The sequence below is a fragment of the Xenopus laevis genome, chromosome 5S (assembly GCF_017654675.1).
Source record: "Xenopus laevis strain J_2021 chromosome 5S, Xenopus_laevis_v10.1, whole genome shotgun sequence".
Lineage (NCBI taxonomy): Eukaryota > Metazoa > Chordata > Amphibia > Anura > Pipidae > Xenopus > Xenopus laevis.
Genome location: NC_054380.1, coordinates 35,655,481 through 35,670,275, shown reverse-complemented (window position 1 = coordinate 35,670,275; position 14,795 = coordinate 35,655,481). Strand labels below are relative to the sequence as shown.

Below are 14,795 nucleotides of genomic sequence, written 5' to 3'. Positions count from 1 at the left end.
GCTGCCTGAAGCAATGTGCTCACCTTGCACATGGCAGAAACTCCCCTGGGGGCAGTTCTTTACAATATTACAAGTTATGAACCGGGATGGTGGTCACTTATGTGCCTTCCCAGGCCACCCCTTATGAATACAACATATTGTCGAAAGCATGGTGGGTTGTATCTGTTTTTTGCTTTTTGCACCCTGCCACACCAATCATAAATGTCCTGTCAACTAGCTCTGTCAAATGAAAGAATTCATTAGTAGAAAGCATGCTTCCTTATCCCATCACCTGCAGCCACAGCCCAGTGACTCTCTAATTTCTATCCAAATTAAAATTAATTGCCTCCATTAAGTAGTAGGCAGAGCTGGGAATGTGATCAGCAGTGTGACCAGGAGCACAGAATGCTGTGTGGCCATGTTATGGTCATGGTCAGGTTGTGGGCAAGGGCATAACTAGGTGTTCTCAAGTTGCTCCCAAAACAGAAAAGCGCTGTTTAAATTTTGTCCTTCTGTAACATGTAAATGAGTAGGTACTTTGCCTATGTAGCTGAGATGCCCTGTAATCAGATGTCTATTGCTTTAATGGTTAGGCTAAACCCTGCACAATGCTGAACTGGAATACCCAGAAAATACCAATGCAAAACCAAGGAGAAATTAACAATTATCGAACCAAGAAAACATAGTGAAAAAGAGGCATGTTTGGTGGGATGACTGGTTAAGCCTTTAAAGGCTGAACTGAGCACCACATGCATCTGATTTCTTGATAACTGCCATTGTTTTGCATTAATATCTGGACACAGTGAATAAGTTAATATATTTAGAATGTGAGGCCTTCAGGGAGAATAAACTCAGAATCCTGCTTTAAAATTTCATGTACAGGGAAAAAATGTTTTGTAGAGGAGAATGGGGCTGGCATTGAGTATAGTTATTGATGAATGATATCAGAAATCATCACTGCTTTAATGATTTCTTCATTCACTTTGTTCCTCCGAAGCATCTTTTTTAAAAAAAAAAAAAAAAAAAAATAGTGTGTTGAAGTATTGAGTATCTCCTTTATCATAATTATCTTGTCAGGCAGTAATCCAAAATGTAAGAACACCATACAAGGATGACTCCCCCAAACACTTTAAATTGCACAATCACCTGGGTTACCAGCATTCCCAACCGTACCATATAATTGCACAACTGAAAGACAGCATTCTAGGTGGATAAAAAACGGTGGTTTTATTTAGCAGGCTGTTAAACACACATGGACTAATGCTTTTAAGCCTATGATTAAGGACAAGAATCCCATGCGTGATTTGAAGCCTGCTGAATAAAACCACAATTTTTTTCCACCTGGAGTGCTGTCTTTCAGTTGTGCAAGTCATTGATCCAAAATTTAGCCTAGAATATACAGGCATATGTACAGTCTAAATCATTCTTGTTGGAGATTGTTTGCAAAGAGTTGCTCCATCTTTATATGGGGTCTTCTAAACCACAAGGTTGTCCCCCTACTTTTCTGTAAATGCTGACAAAAATAAATGGCAGGTGTAAAATAAAATGCACACCTCAATTTGCTATTTATGTTACACTGCTTTTTACGTAATTTTACACAATATGATAACCCCCCTTGTATGTATATGTGTACTTTTTATTGATCTGCATTATGGCATATTATAGCAAGATGGAAAGCAGCGGAGGGAAATCTGCAAAATAACAAAACTACGTGTGAGCATTACATATGATCACACAGATTACAATGATGGGTTAGGGATTTTAGCTTTGTCAGAGATCAAATTTAAATTAGCGAAGAACTGGGGAATTTTGGGGAGCTGCGGGCCCCCTATAAAGTACAAGTCCAAGGGGGCCCCTATTCTGTGGAAGCCCATGGTGACACATCTTTTGTGGTTGCTTTATATATCTTCTTAGGAATGCTTCCATGGCTTTGTTAATCAAATCTGGCCTTTTTCAGTGGTTTTTTTTTAATGTTGTGTTCTTGTTAGGGCACGGTAAGAATTGCTTACACTTTGCTCAAGTTTGGCCGCAGCCCTAGCTATGTGTGTATATTTGAGACTCTTTTTAAATTCCACTTGTGTTATAGCCAGTATTAAATTGCTTAAAAATAAAACACAAGTTAATTGTTCCATTAAAATCCGTTGATTGGTTACAAGGAAGAAAACATTTAGGAACCAATTTCTTAAAACTGAGATGCAAAGTTATGATTACTAGACAACGCATGCCAATAGGAACGACAGTGCGTTTGTTTGTAAACCCAATATACTGTACTGTTCTGTAAAATAATGTTTACCTTACACTCACTTTTTTGTAAGCAGATCAGCTCAAGTGAATTGTATTGCAGACTTATTTTCCAAGAAAAAAATACCATTACTAATATTTAATGAAGAGGTTTGCAGAGGTTCAGGCAAATATTTACACTTTTTGGGCCATGAAGATACATTAGAAATAGTTAAGTAAGTTTATGGAGCCAGTGGCAAGTCTGTAGCCGTTTCCGGCATCCACATTTTATTTCTTGGATCATCACTACCTTCTATTTAACAGTTTTGTAAATGCCTCAAGCATAATAAATATATGGTGTGGGGTCCTTTGTAAATGCCTTCAGTCAGCTCTCATCAGCTCTTCAGAGCAGTGGCGTAACTAGTTGTTACTGGGCCCCATAGCAAATTCAATTTAGGGCCCCAAAATATTTATAAGTTGGCCTATTTTACCAAGATATATTAAAATTGCTAATTAATTAGGGTCTCACTGGGCCCCCTAGACTCCTGGGCCCCCCTGCAACCACAGGGTCTGCTTCCTCTATAGTTACGCCCCTGCTTCAGAGTTTAAAATTTTATGGCATCTCAAAACCAGGACTTTTGCAGGTTTTATTCCACCAACCATATGATGTGTGTTCAACAATGTGTAATGGAATGTAGCTTGAGGTTGGATTTCACTGAACAGGGACAAGTTAAGACTTTGTTTCAGATCTGCATTTATCAGTGCGGTTGGTAATAGCTAGAATTGTCATGGTATTATCTTACTAGGAAATCGTAGAATAAGCATTGACAATGGAAAGAATTCAGCTGATTTTGTTTGAATTTCACATGCTGGGTATTTGAGGTATAAACCAATTTAGGATATTTTATTAATGTGGTAATCCTAATTTTACTGTGTGTTGAAAAGAAAAAAATTGTATCATTTATATTGGAAAGAAATTTTATTTGTCAAAATAAAGAATTAAACTTAGGTTTGATCTGCCGACTTTACTATTACTAAGTTCAATGTGGAAATAATGTGGTCTATTGAAAGGGAAATGGCTTCCTAGGAATTTCTGGCACATTTACAATGCAGGAATATGACTGTCTTTTGGTAGATCACCAAAAATTATGCAGCATATAGCTATATTATGTCACAACCATAATACTGCATTTGGCAAGCTTTGCTTCATGCCAAAATCTTGTTTATGTGCCAGAAAGGGGCACCTGATACACATTGCCATGCCATTACACAATTAGATGGTAAGGAAGGACGGGGACAGGACATCTAGGAAATGCAGAATTGAAAGTACAAGTAATTGCCTGGGCATAGAGGAGGGGCAGGCACTATATAGTTGACAATACATGATTGACAGCTGAGAATTTTAAACAAGTTTATAACAGTTATGGATGTTTTAATAAAAAAAGAATTTGGGGTTCATTTTTAATTTGAAAAGGAAAAGTGATAGGTCCCCTTTAAGACTAGATAGTAAGTTAAATCATTTTTCTTAAAGGGGTTGAAATATTATTTATCAAAATAAAGAATTAAATCAGGTCTGCTCTTCGGACTTTTATTACTAAGTTCAATATGGAAGCAATGCGGTCTTCTGAAAGACAACCTACTACCATTTACAATGCAGGAATATATTTTTATGGAACTTTTGGTGGATCACTGAAATGGCTATATTATGTCACAACCATAATACTGTATTATTGTAGGCACAAACCCATGTGTCACAGACTTCCTGAGGAAAGCCATGTTATATGATACATTGTCATGCAAAAGTTTATAGACCCCAGACCAAAGCATTAATAAAGTGAGTCCTTGTTTCTTGGACAAGAAAATGAATTCAGGCATTGTACACAAGAAATTCCAAATTGTATGTATATATATATATATATATATATATATATATATATATATATATATATATATATTCAAAAACAAGAACAAGTGTTAGTCACATTAAAAACTTAGCAAAAATGTTGAGTGTTCAAAAAGTACTGATATGCCAAGGGGAACTGGTTAAAGGGGAAGTCACATCTACTAATCATGTTAACACCCTTAGTTATAAATTGTTAAATTGTATCAACAATAGTGATTGACTATTTTTATAAATTCCGCTTTAATCACTTATGCCTTGACCATGTATATTTATATAAATACTGTTAAAGGGGACATGTAGCCCAAACATTAAAAGCTGTATAATAAAAGTCCTTTCAAAATGAAACATGAAACCCAAATTTGTTGTTTTTATTAAAACATCCATACCTGTTATAAACCCATTTGAAAATCTCTGCTGTCAATCATATATTGCATTTCTTCCCTTCATGCCTCAGGCATAGCAATCAATTCACTTTCCATTCTGCACTTCCCCTTCCCTCCTCACTGTCTATAGGCTGTGCAGGCCATGGACTTCATGTTCCCCATTCTGGCGCATAGAATAGATTTTGGAATGAGGCAAAGCTTGACTTTATAACAATGTTCACAAAATGGCACCTGCCTGCTAGTTGTGATTGGGAAATCCAAGACTGAATAAAACAAAATGTAAATAATGTATATAGGGTAAGTACAGTTTATTTTCCTAGACTAACATGATAGAAAATTATTTGTAATTATTTATTAGGGTGACCGACTCCCCTTTAATTTAAATTCTCTATTCATAACCTGGGCCAATACTGAAACCAATGTGCAGATCCAAAACTCTGGAACTGAAGCAAACTATTGTCTCCCCATCTAGGGGGTGGTATTGACTCACCAGAAAGGTGCAGATAGATGTAATTTAAGATTCTCAGTCCATATGGTTGACTTGGCTGGACAATCCTGTCCCTTATTGGCTGTACAGTTTCACTAACATAGATCAAACGATTTGATCAAAAACACTACAAACTCTGTATCACATGTTCAATCATATAACTCTTACCTTAATAGACACTTTTTATGCTCTTTTTATTTTACACTATAAAAACACGATTATATATTATCCATGTAAACATTACTTGTCCACCCCCAATGACAGATCCATTCATAATGGCATCACGTTCCCCAATTACACCTATTTCCTCCCTTCACCCTTGCTAACTGGCAAAAAAAGAGGCCGTATAGCAAGCAGAATAGATACAGAAGCCAAATAACTATATATATATATCTATATCTATATCTATATATATATATATCTATATCTATATATATATATATATATATATACAGTATAAACTAATGTGACACAATGCTGTGAAAGAGACAAAATGTTGATACCAGCATTTATGCACTAGCGCTACTGATTGATAGGTTTTACTACAATTTGGCAGCTTAATATAGGTCATTATGTTGTTATAATAGTGTTTCAATGTGAATTGAAATCAATGAGGAATTCCTCAGAACAATATACTTCATATACAAATAGTACAGACTGTTGCTAATCTTACAGCATAAAACCTTTGGAAGTGCAAGTATGTAAACAAAGACTAGAATAGCAATCATAAAACTGATAAATGGAAGATAATACCAGTATAAAAACATAGTATAGCAGTTCCGTTCCTTCAAATAAAGTAAAATAAAATAACATATTTACAGAAATATGTGCCTTTTTGATGTGTTCCAAGTTTCACTTATATTTGCCTGTTGTTTTTTAAGAAAGGAAGGCCCCAAGAAGAATATTCCCAGTACGCCCTCGACCAGCTGGTGCAAGATCATCTGCTCTACAAGGATTGGGACTAAGAACTACACAGAGATTTCGAGGCTTTTCGCCCAGTCCTGGAGAGAGTGCAAGGAAGATAAATTATGCTCCTCTTAAGCCAAGTATTCAGAACCAAGATAATAAGCAACGTGGTAAATTAAAATTTTTAAATCCGTTTTACAGGCTGTAATAGTGATCAAACTGCTAACCTTGCATTATGGAAGTCTGAACGGACATATTATAGGCTGTGTAATTCCACCACTCTATGCATTATCTGCAACAGTAGAATAATTTGACTACAAAGTAACCCACACTTTTGTAATCAAACTGAGAACTACTTGACAATATATGATTGACAGCTGAGAATTTTTAACACGTTTATAACAGTTATGGCTGTTTAAATTAAAAAAGGACTTATTATACAGCATTTTATGTCTGGGTGACATTTAAGAATAGATAGTAAGTGAGTCATAATGGGTTGCATTTATTGAATCTTTTTTTATTAAAGGAGTTGTTCACCTTCCAACACTTTTTTCAGTTCATTTCGTTTCAGATAGTTCTCCAGAAATAAATACAGGCCCGGATTTGTACACATAGGCCTGGGGCCTACTGCGGCACATTTTTTGGGACTGCCGCTCTATGGGCAGCACTGGGGACGCGCTGTTCCACAGTGCTCCAGCGCTTGCATGACAGTGCTCTTGCGCCTGCGTGAGGTAGTGCGTGCGGGCGCTAGGACTGCGCAGAGTGCCTGCCTCAGAAATGAAGTGACAGGGTCAGATGTGACTTGCATTAACAAATTTAATATCTCGTTTTCCTGCTTTCTACAGCATCTGAGTCAGTGCATGTGGTCTCACTACCGTCAATGAATTCTCAGAGGAAAAGCCAGCCAGTATATCGGGCAGCTGTTACAAAGCTTAAAATTCCAGGTATGTAAGCCTGTTTCTTTGATATCCAGCCAAACAGTAGTACTAAAGCCACAGAACGAGGCACAGGATGCTGGGAGTTAAACGGCACAAGCACAAAAGATTCGAAAGAAAAGATCAGACGTGACAGAAATATGGATTTTTTTTGAGTCTGTCTCAGATTGTATTAAATAATCAAAGAATACCAGAAATAATCTAAACAGGTGTTTTTCTTTTAACAAATCTCCATGCCAGATTCTCAGCATGTGTTTTTACTTGTCGTTGATGGTTCATTGGTGGCCATATGCTCAGAGGAAATCAATAATGTAATTTATCACTGGAAATAAAATGAGACAAACTAATTGATATAAACATGTCCCCCATATAAACAATTTGTCCATTCTATATTTCTTTAGCTGTATCTACATTTCTACATAACGTTAGGGAACCAAAGATACATTGTGAACTGTAGCGACCGTGACTATTCTGAACACCACTTATTGGAATTTATATCACAGTGGGGTCAATTTATGCATATATTAACTGCATTCTGCTATAAAACTCATATATTTGCTCATTAAAATGTACTACAAAGAATTATGCAGGTGTTGTCTTATTTATTAGGGGCTGCCTGCGGTGCTCTTCTAAAATATACACCACATGACAACAACAACAGTGGGAAGGCCTTTTTATGCCACTTTTATTTGAAACTTCTTTAGTACAAGGCCAACGCCATACAACCTTTTATTGAAATGCCCTGTATTTTCCTGTAGGCACAATAATTTATTAAAGAAAGGCAACGTTTGTATCGGTTACGTGCACAGTAGGTTAACAGCTGCCATGCTCTCGGGATTATATCTTTGGCATTTGGGGACACAGCAGGGGAGCTGAACTTTATGAATTGCTGCCAACACACTCTGTTTGACTCCTTCAAAGAAAATATCTTTAATAGCCCCTTTGATGCTTCAGGAAATTGTTAGGTTCTTGTTGACATTTATGCAGAACATATTTGGCTTTTTGTGAGCTCTGTATGTAAGATGTATGTCCCTGGAGGATGTCTATTTCCTTTATTTTGCAAGATGTGCTGATATGTTCAACTGCGCAATCAAGTGTTAATGACAATTTACCCAACCACAGACATTTTTCATCTCTGCTTTTTCTTGTAATCCTTGATTTTAGTGTCAGAAATATAGTTACTTTGCAAATAGACATTCTCTAAAACTCTTACAACAATTTTTCTCTTTTTTGTTCTACAAAGAAGCTTTTGACCTAGTCAAAATTCCACAATTGTTCAGTACTGTATAACTGTATAACCTTATCTGCTGTCCAACACAAGCCTCAGTACCCAGGGATGTCATACCTATAGCTTTTCATCAACTATCCTAGCCAAGCAAAAGGCTTTGCCTACATAAACTATACTGCTATCCTTTATCTTCTTCTGATCTACAACTTTCATTGACTGAAGGACGCCTGGCGAATAAATTTGAGAAACTGCAGTGAAAATTCGCTGGCTCAAAAAAAAATGGATGCCAGCGTCAAAAACGAGATGCCGGCGCTGTTTTGTGGGAAATTCGCAAACACCCCAAATTTGCCCATCACTACAAATGTGTCAATATGGGCTTTGATAGAGAATTCAATGTTAGACTGAACCTGACACCAATGGGCAGATTTACTAAAGGGCGAAAAGGCTAACGCTAGCAGCAATTCACTAGCGTACCGCCCGCAGGGACATTGCCGATTTACTAATGGGTCCAGGCGCCAATTCGCTAGCGAAAGAGACTGGCGCTAGTGATCATTCACACTGGCCAGGCGACTTTTTGCTCTGGCGAACGGTTTTTACTCCGCAAATTCACTACAGTGCAGATTTACTGAACAATACCACTTTCGCCACCATCTTAAACCAGACAATGTGCATTAAAGTAGCTTGATCTTCCTCAATCTTCTGTCACTTACATTATATTCTGTATCACAAAAAACGCTGGCGTCTTTTACTTTTTTCAGCCTGATTGCCAGTAAAAGACCTAACTTTAACTTTTTTTGGGTAACTGGTTTTCCAACCGGTTTGCAAAATATGGAACATTAATTTTACAGTGGGCACATGTGTAGGGCATTAGAATAACTCTATTGTCTTTATTAATTCGCAATTTAGTAAATCTGCCCCCAAGGGCCTACACTAGCACAACAATTAGATATAGATGACAATATATATATATATATATATAGTTGTGTGAAAAACTATTTGCCCCCTTCCTGATTTCTTATTCTTTTGCATGTTTGTCACACAAAATGTTTCTGATCATCAAACACATTTAACTATTAGTCAAAGATAACACAAGTAAACACAAAATGCAGTTTTTAAATGAGGGTTTTTATTATTTAGGGAGAAAAGAAATCCAAACCTGTGTGAAAAAGTAATTGCCCCCTGAAACTAATAACTGGTTGGGCCACCCTTAGCAGCAATAACTGCAATCAAGCGTTTGCGATAACTTGCAACGAGTCTTTTACAGCGCTCTGGAGGAATTTTGGCCCACTCATCTTTGCAGAATTGTTGTAATTCAGCTTTATTTGAGGGTTTTCTAGCATGAACCGCCTTTTTAAGGTCATGCCACAACATCTCAATAGGATTCAGGTCAGGACTTTGACTAGGCCACTCCAAAGTCTTCATTTTGTTTTTCTTCAGCCATTCAGAGGTGGATTTGCTGGTGTGTTTTGGGTCATTGTCCTGCTGCAGCACCCAAGATCGCTTCAGCTTGAGTTGACGAACAGATGGCCGGACATTCTCCTTCAGGATTTTTTGGTAGACAGTAGAATTCATGGTTCCATCTATCACAGCAAGTCTTCCAGGTCCTGAAGCAGCAAAACAACCCCAGACCATCACACTACCACCACCATATTTTACTGTTGGTATGATGTTCTTTTTCTGAAATGCTGTGTTACTTTTACGCCAGATGTAACGGGACGCGCACCTTCCAAAAAGTTCAACTTTTGTCTCGTCGGTCCACAAGGTATTTTCCCAAAAGTCTTGGCAATCATTGAGATGTTTTTTAGCAAAATTGAGACGAGCCTTAATGTTCTTTTTGCTTCAAAGTGGTTTGCGCCTTGGAAATCTGCCATGCAGGCCGTTTTTGCCCAGTCTCTTTCTTATGGTGGAGTCGTGAACACTGACCTTAATTGAGGCAAGTGAGGCCTGCAGTTCTTTAGATGTTGTCCTGGGGTCTTTTGTGGCCTCTCGGATGAGTTGTCTCTGCGCTCTTGGGGTAATTTTGGTCGGCCGGCCACTCCTGGGAAGGTTCACCACTGTTCCATGTTTTTGCCATTTGTAGATAATGGCTCTCACTGTGGTTCGCTGGAGTCCCAAAGCTTTAGAAATGGCTTTATAATAGATAGATAGATCTCAATTACTTTAGTTCTCATTTGTTCCTGAATTTCTTTGGATCTTGGCATGATGTCAAGCTTTTGAGGTGCTTTTGGTCTACTTCTCTGTGTCAGGTAGCTCCTATTTAAGTGATTTCTTGATTGAAACAGGTGTGGCAGTAATCAGGCCTGGGGGTGAGTACAGAAATTTAACTCAGGTGTGATAAACCACAGTTAAGTTATTTTTTAACAAGGGGGGCAATCACTTTTTCACACAGGCCCATGTAGATTTGGAGTTTTTTTCTCCCTTAATAACGTAAACCTTCATTTAAAAACTGCATTTTGTGTTCAATTATGTTATCTTTGACTAATAGTTAACGGTTTTTGATGAGCAGAAACATTTAAGTGTGACAAACATGCAAAAGAATAAGAAATCAGGAAGGGGGCAAATAGTTTTTCACACAAATATATATATATATATATATATATATATATATATATATATATATATATATATATATATATATATATATATATATATATATATATATATATATATATATATATATATATATATATATATAGTGCTGGGCACTATGTTGGCGCTCTAAAAATACCTGTTGGTAATAATAAAACAATAGGTGTGTTGTCTTGTCATGGAAATACAAAATATTAACTAAATATTGTCAAATTGGCCCACTAGGACCACGGACCACTGGGAGATCCTGTGGTTCTCTGGCCTGACCTGCCTAACAGACTTTGAACCAGAAATTTTTAAATGTGGGAATGTTTGTTCCTTAGGAATGTCTAACATTAATGTTAAAATGTAATTTCAGAGGAAACACATTTCGTGGAACCAAAAGATGTCAGTGTTAGAGTCATATCTTCTCAGTCTGTACTTGTTTCCTGGGTAGACCCTGACTATGAAAAGTCAAAGGTTGTCTCAAACAGGTAAGAATATATATGTTTTACATCCATGCCCAATGGTTATTGAAGGCTAAGTAAAGAAAATAAAACACTTGCCTTTGTTATAAGTCTTATATGGCACTTTTAGTACAATCAAATCCTATGAACACATAGGCCTTCTGATAATTTAAATATGAAAAACAGTGGATGAGTATAGCATTAATAAGGGCAATATCACAGATAATATGATTCCTACTACCACAGTCTGGCTCAAAGTAACCTGACAAAATATATTCTCCCCACATGATTCCTTATATTTTCTATTACATCTATTTTTACAAATGTTTCTTGTGCGGAAAAAGTCACAATAAAATCGTATCAGATTTTGCTCTTGAAACCAACGAATATTTTGTAAAATTGCCCGAAAGCTACGATTTGTTTGGAAAAACCACACAACGCAAGAAAATCTTCCAGTTGTTTTCTTTTTTGAAAAAATTGTATTTTCCCCTTTAAATAAAATTCAGAGCTTAATAAATAACCCCCTAAGAGACAGTAGCAGCTGATTGTGGCAGTTTTTCGGAGATTCAGAGGCAGAGTTTTCAATGGTATCAAAATTTACCAACCTCTAATAATCCAATAGAATTAAAGAGAGGCAGAATTTTACTACGATAAAATGTAATTTCTGTGATAAATCTGTCCCTAAATCTCTGATAGCTTGCTTTATTCCTGCAAAGATTCTTCTGCAAATCCTAAACAGGGTTTAGATCAAGGAGCTGTCCAGCACCTTGTAGAGCTGTAGTGAAAGATAAGAATTCTTTGTTGATAGGCCTAGATTTGCAGCAAGACATAGGTCTTGCTGCAAATCTAGGCCATTCAACAAAGATTCCTTATTCCTTATTCAACAAAGATTCCTTATCTTTCACTACAACTGGACAAGGTGCTCCTTTGTCTAAAACAAAATGAAGCAATGAGAAAACACCACTAATTTGAAATTAGTGTAAGAAGTGGGTGCCACATTTTTTACCTCAATAAGGTGTAGCAACTAAAATGTTGTTGTTTTTTGTGAGATGTGGGCAACAGGTATGCCAGCAGGGATATTCAGAGTCAACTGAGTTATTGAGTTGTTATATTAGGAAACCCAGTATTTCCTATTAAACTCGTCAGGGCAAATAAATTCCACAGTGATATGGTTTTTCTTGGTCTTGGTTCTATCATTTTGGAATACCTCCCAACTGTCCCTTTTTCAGAGGGACAGTCGCTCTTTTGACAACTCAACCCGCAGTCCCTCATTTGTACTGGAAAGTCACTATTTTCTCTGCACTGAACAGCCAGAAAAAGAAACAAAGTTTCTCACTTAATTGGCTTTTAGCAGAGAGCACAGAACAGGTAACAGGTGCAAATAAGATACTTTGTAACAATTTTAAGACACAAAAAAAAGTTTAGATAAGGAGAAATATTTTCAAGCTTTCATAACCTGCCAAATTTTGTAAAATGAACATGGTAATTAGGGGGTGTGGCCACAGAAAGGGGCGTGGTCAGAAAAATGTTGTCCCTCTTTTTACTTCCAAAATGTTGGGAGGTATGTGGGTTACCTTATTCCATGTCATTAGACAGATTAGGCAAGGTGATTTGCTCATAAATGTTTGTATAAAACATAAATGTTTATATATTTATTTGAAATGCTTTTCTGGAGAATCCAGACACACATTATTTTTCTTCCCAGTTTACCAAAAATGTATCTGTTATCTTATATTTTTCCTTGTAATTCTCTACCAACAAAAATGGCTTTTTCAGATCTTTAAAGATGTTTTTATTCATCCAGGCAGTACACTGTGCGCTACAGAGAAAAGGGAGAGTCTGCTAGATGGGATTACAAGCAAGTGAACACAAGACGCGCTTTGGTGGACAAATTAAATCCTGATGCTATGTATGAATTTTCTGTCCGTATTTCTTTAAAAGGCACTGAGGGTCAATGGAGCTCTTCTGTTTTCCAAAGAACCCCTGAATCTGGTATGTGTTAGTTCCACCTACATTAATATTGTAGTCTGTACAGCACATGTCTACTTTTAGTATAGTAGTACAGGAATGGGATCCATTATCTGGAAACCCATTATCCAAAAAGTTCTGAATTACTGAAAGGCCATCTCCCTTACACCCCATTATAACCAAATAAGAGATATTTATATTTTTATTAATAATAAAAGACTTGATACAAACTAAGATATAATTAATCATTATTGGAAGCAAAACCAGATTATTGGGTTAATTTAATGTTTATATGATTTTCTAGCAGACTTAAGGTATAAAGATCCAAATTATGGAAAGATCCTTTATCTGGAAAACTCGAGGTCTCAAGCATTCTAAATAATAGGTCCCATACCTTTAGAAACAGCCAATTATTCTACATCTGTTTGATTTGACACTTACACTACCTGCACCTGCCACTGTTGTAATAACCTACTTCATACCTCCCAACATATACATTTTAAAAATTGATAACAATTTAGGCGATGCCCCACCCTGGCCATGCAAGTTATGCCCAGACACTCCTGATACACCCAAAACCTTATTACCATCCAAGTGCATGGTCAAACCGAATCGTAACCCTTGAAACTGTTTCACTTTAGATCATGTGATTACATAAATCGACAATTTTAGGTGCTACAAGGGGCATATTTGGAGGTGCAGATCTTCACTACTTAAGGGTGAAGTGTGATTGCCTTGGGTTGGCATGGAACCCCAAGTACCTAATTTTTTGTTCCTTTAAAGGAACAGTAAGAAAAAAAAAATAAAGGATTGACAATACAATACAATTTGTACTGTTGCCATCCACTGGTGAAACCAGTGTGTTTGTTATAGAAACACAACTATAGTTTTTATAAACAAGCTGCTGTGCTTTTTTCTAATTTTCAGCTTTGAATGGCTGCACCCATGGCTACACAGCAGCTTGTTTATATAAACTATAGTAGTTGTACCAGCGTGGGGCAACAGAACATTATATTTGCATTACTTTAAAACACTTTCGTTTTTTGGTGTTACTGTTCCTTTAATTATTTTTTATACTATTCCATAATTCCATTATACTATACTATACATATGGGTATCGAGAAGCTATCAAGAAAAATATTGTCTAGTTTTTAAGACTAGTGTTTTAAATAAAATAAAATAAAATCGGTGATTATTTATTGTGCCCATTGTATGCCAGTTCTGAATTTAGCAAATCTTGGTATTTGGCCTTTCAGCTATTTTAGTATGACTGCATTCAGAATTTGCAAAAATGTATTTTTTAAACTAATTATTGGATTTTTTAGCACTGCATTAATTAAGTACAAATTAATTTTGCAAAGATACATAATTCATTAATTCACTCAAAGCATTTTAACATTGTATGAAATTAGAATTAGCGCTTTAGAATCTTTGAACTGATTATGTTAACTTAATGAATTAATACACAATTAATGATAGAAATGTATCACTCAGTGCTTTATTTTAGCAGCAAGCACAGTGGAATAATCGTTTGGAAACTGTGGGATAATGTTACTTCTATCCTTTTACTATTTAAATCTACTGGTAATCAATCAGATCTCAGCAGAATCCAAGTAACAGATATTTTTAAACTGAAGAGTAATTCTTTCTTTTTCTTTTGTCAGTGAGTTGCTTGCAGAATTAAATAATGACATGAGTGTTTGTGGTCAACATTTGAGCATTAAGCGGCTCATTTTATTTGTATTGATTTT

The 14,795-nt window shown here is 36.3% G+C and overlaps 1 protein-coding gene across 1 annotated transcript in view; it reads left to right on the top strand.

The window, feature by feature from the left end:
• fndc1.S (fibronectin type III domain containing 1 S homeolog) overlaps window positions 1-14,795 on the top strand; it is a 79,903-nt gene that overhangs the window by 27,740 nt on the left and 37,368 nt on the right. Inside the window, exons 2-5 of the mRNA XM_018264659.2 lie at window positions 5,854-6,048; window positions 6,724-6,822; window positions 10,989-11,103; window positions 12,881-13,068. Coding sequence (XP_018120148.1) covers window positions 5,854-6,048; window positions 6,724-6,822; window positions 10,989-11,103; window positions 12,881-13,068 — 597 coding nt within the window. The remainder of the gene's footprint in view (window positions 1-5,853; window positions 6,049-6,723; window positions 6,823-10,988; window positions 11,104-12,880; window positions 13,069-14,795) is intronic.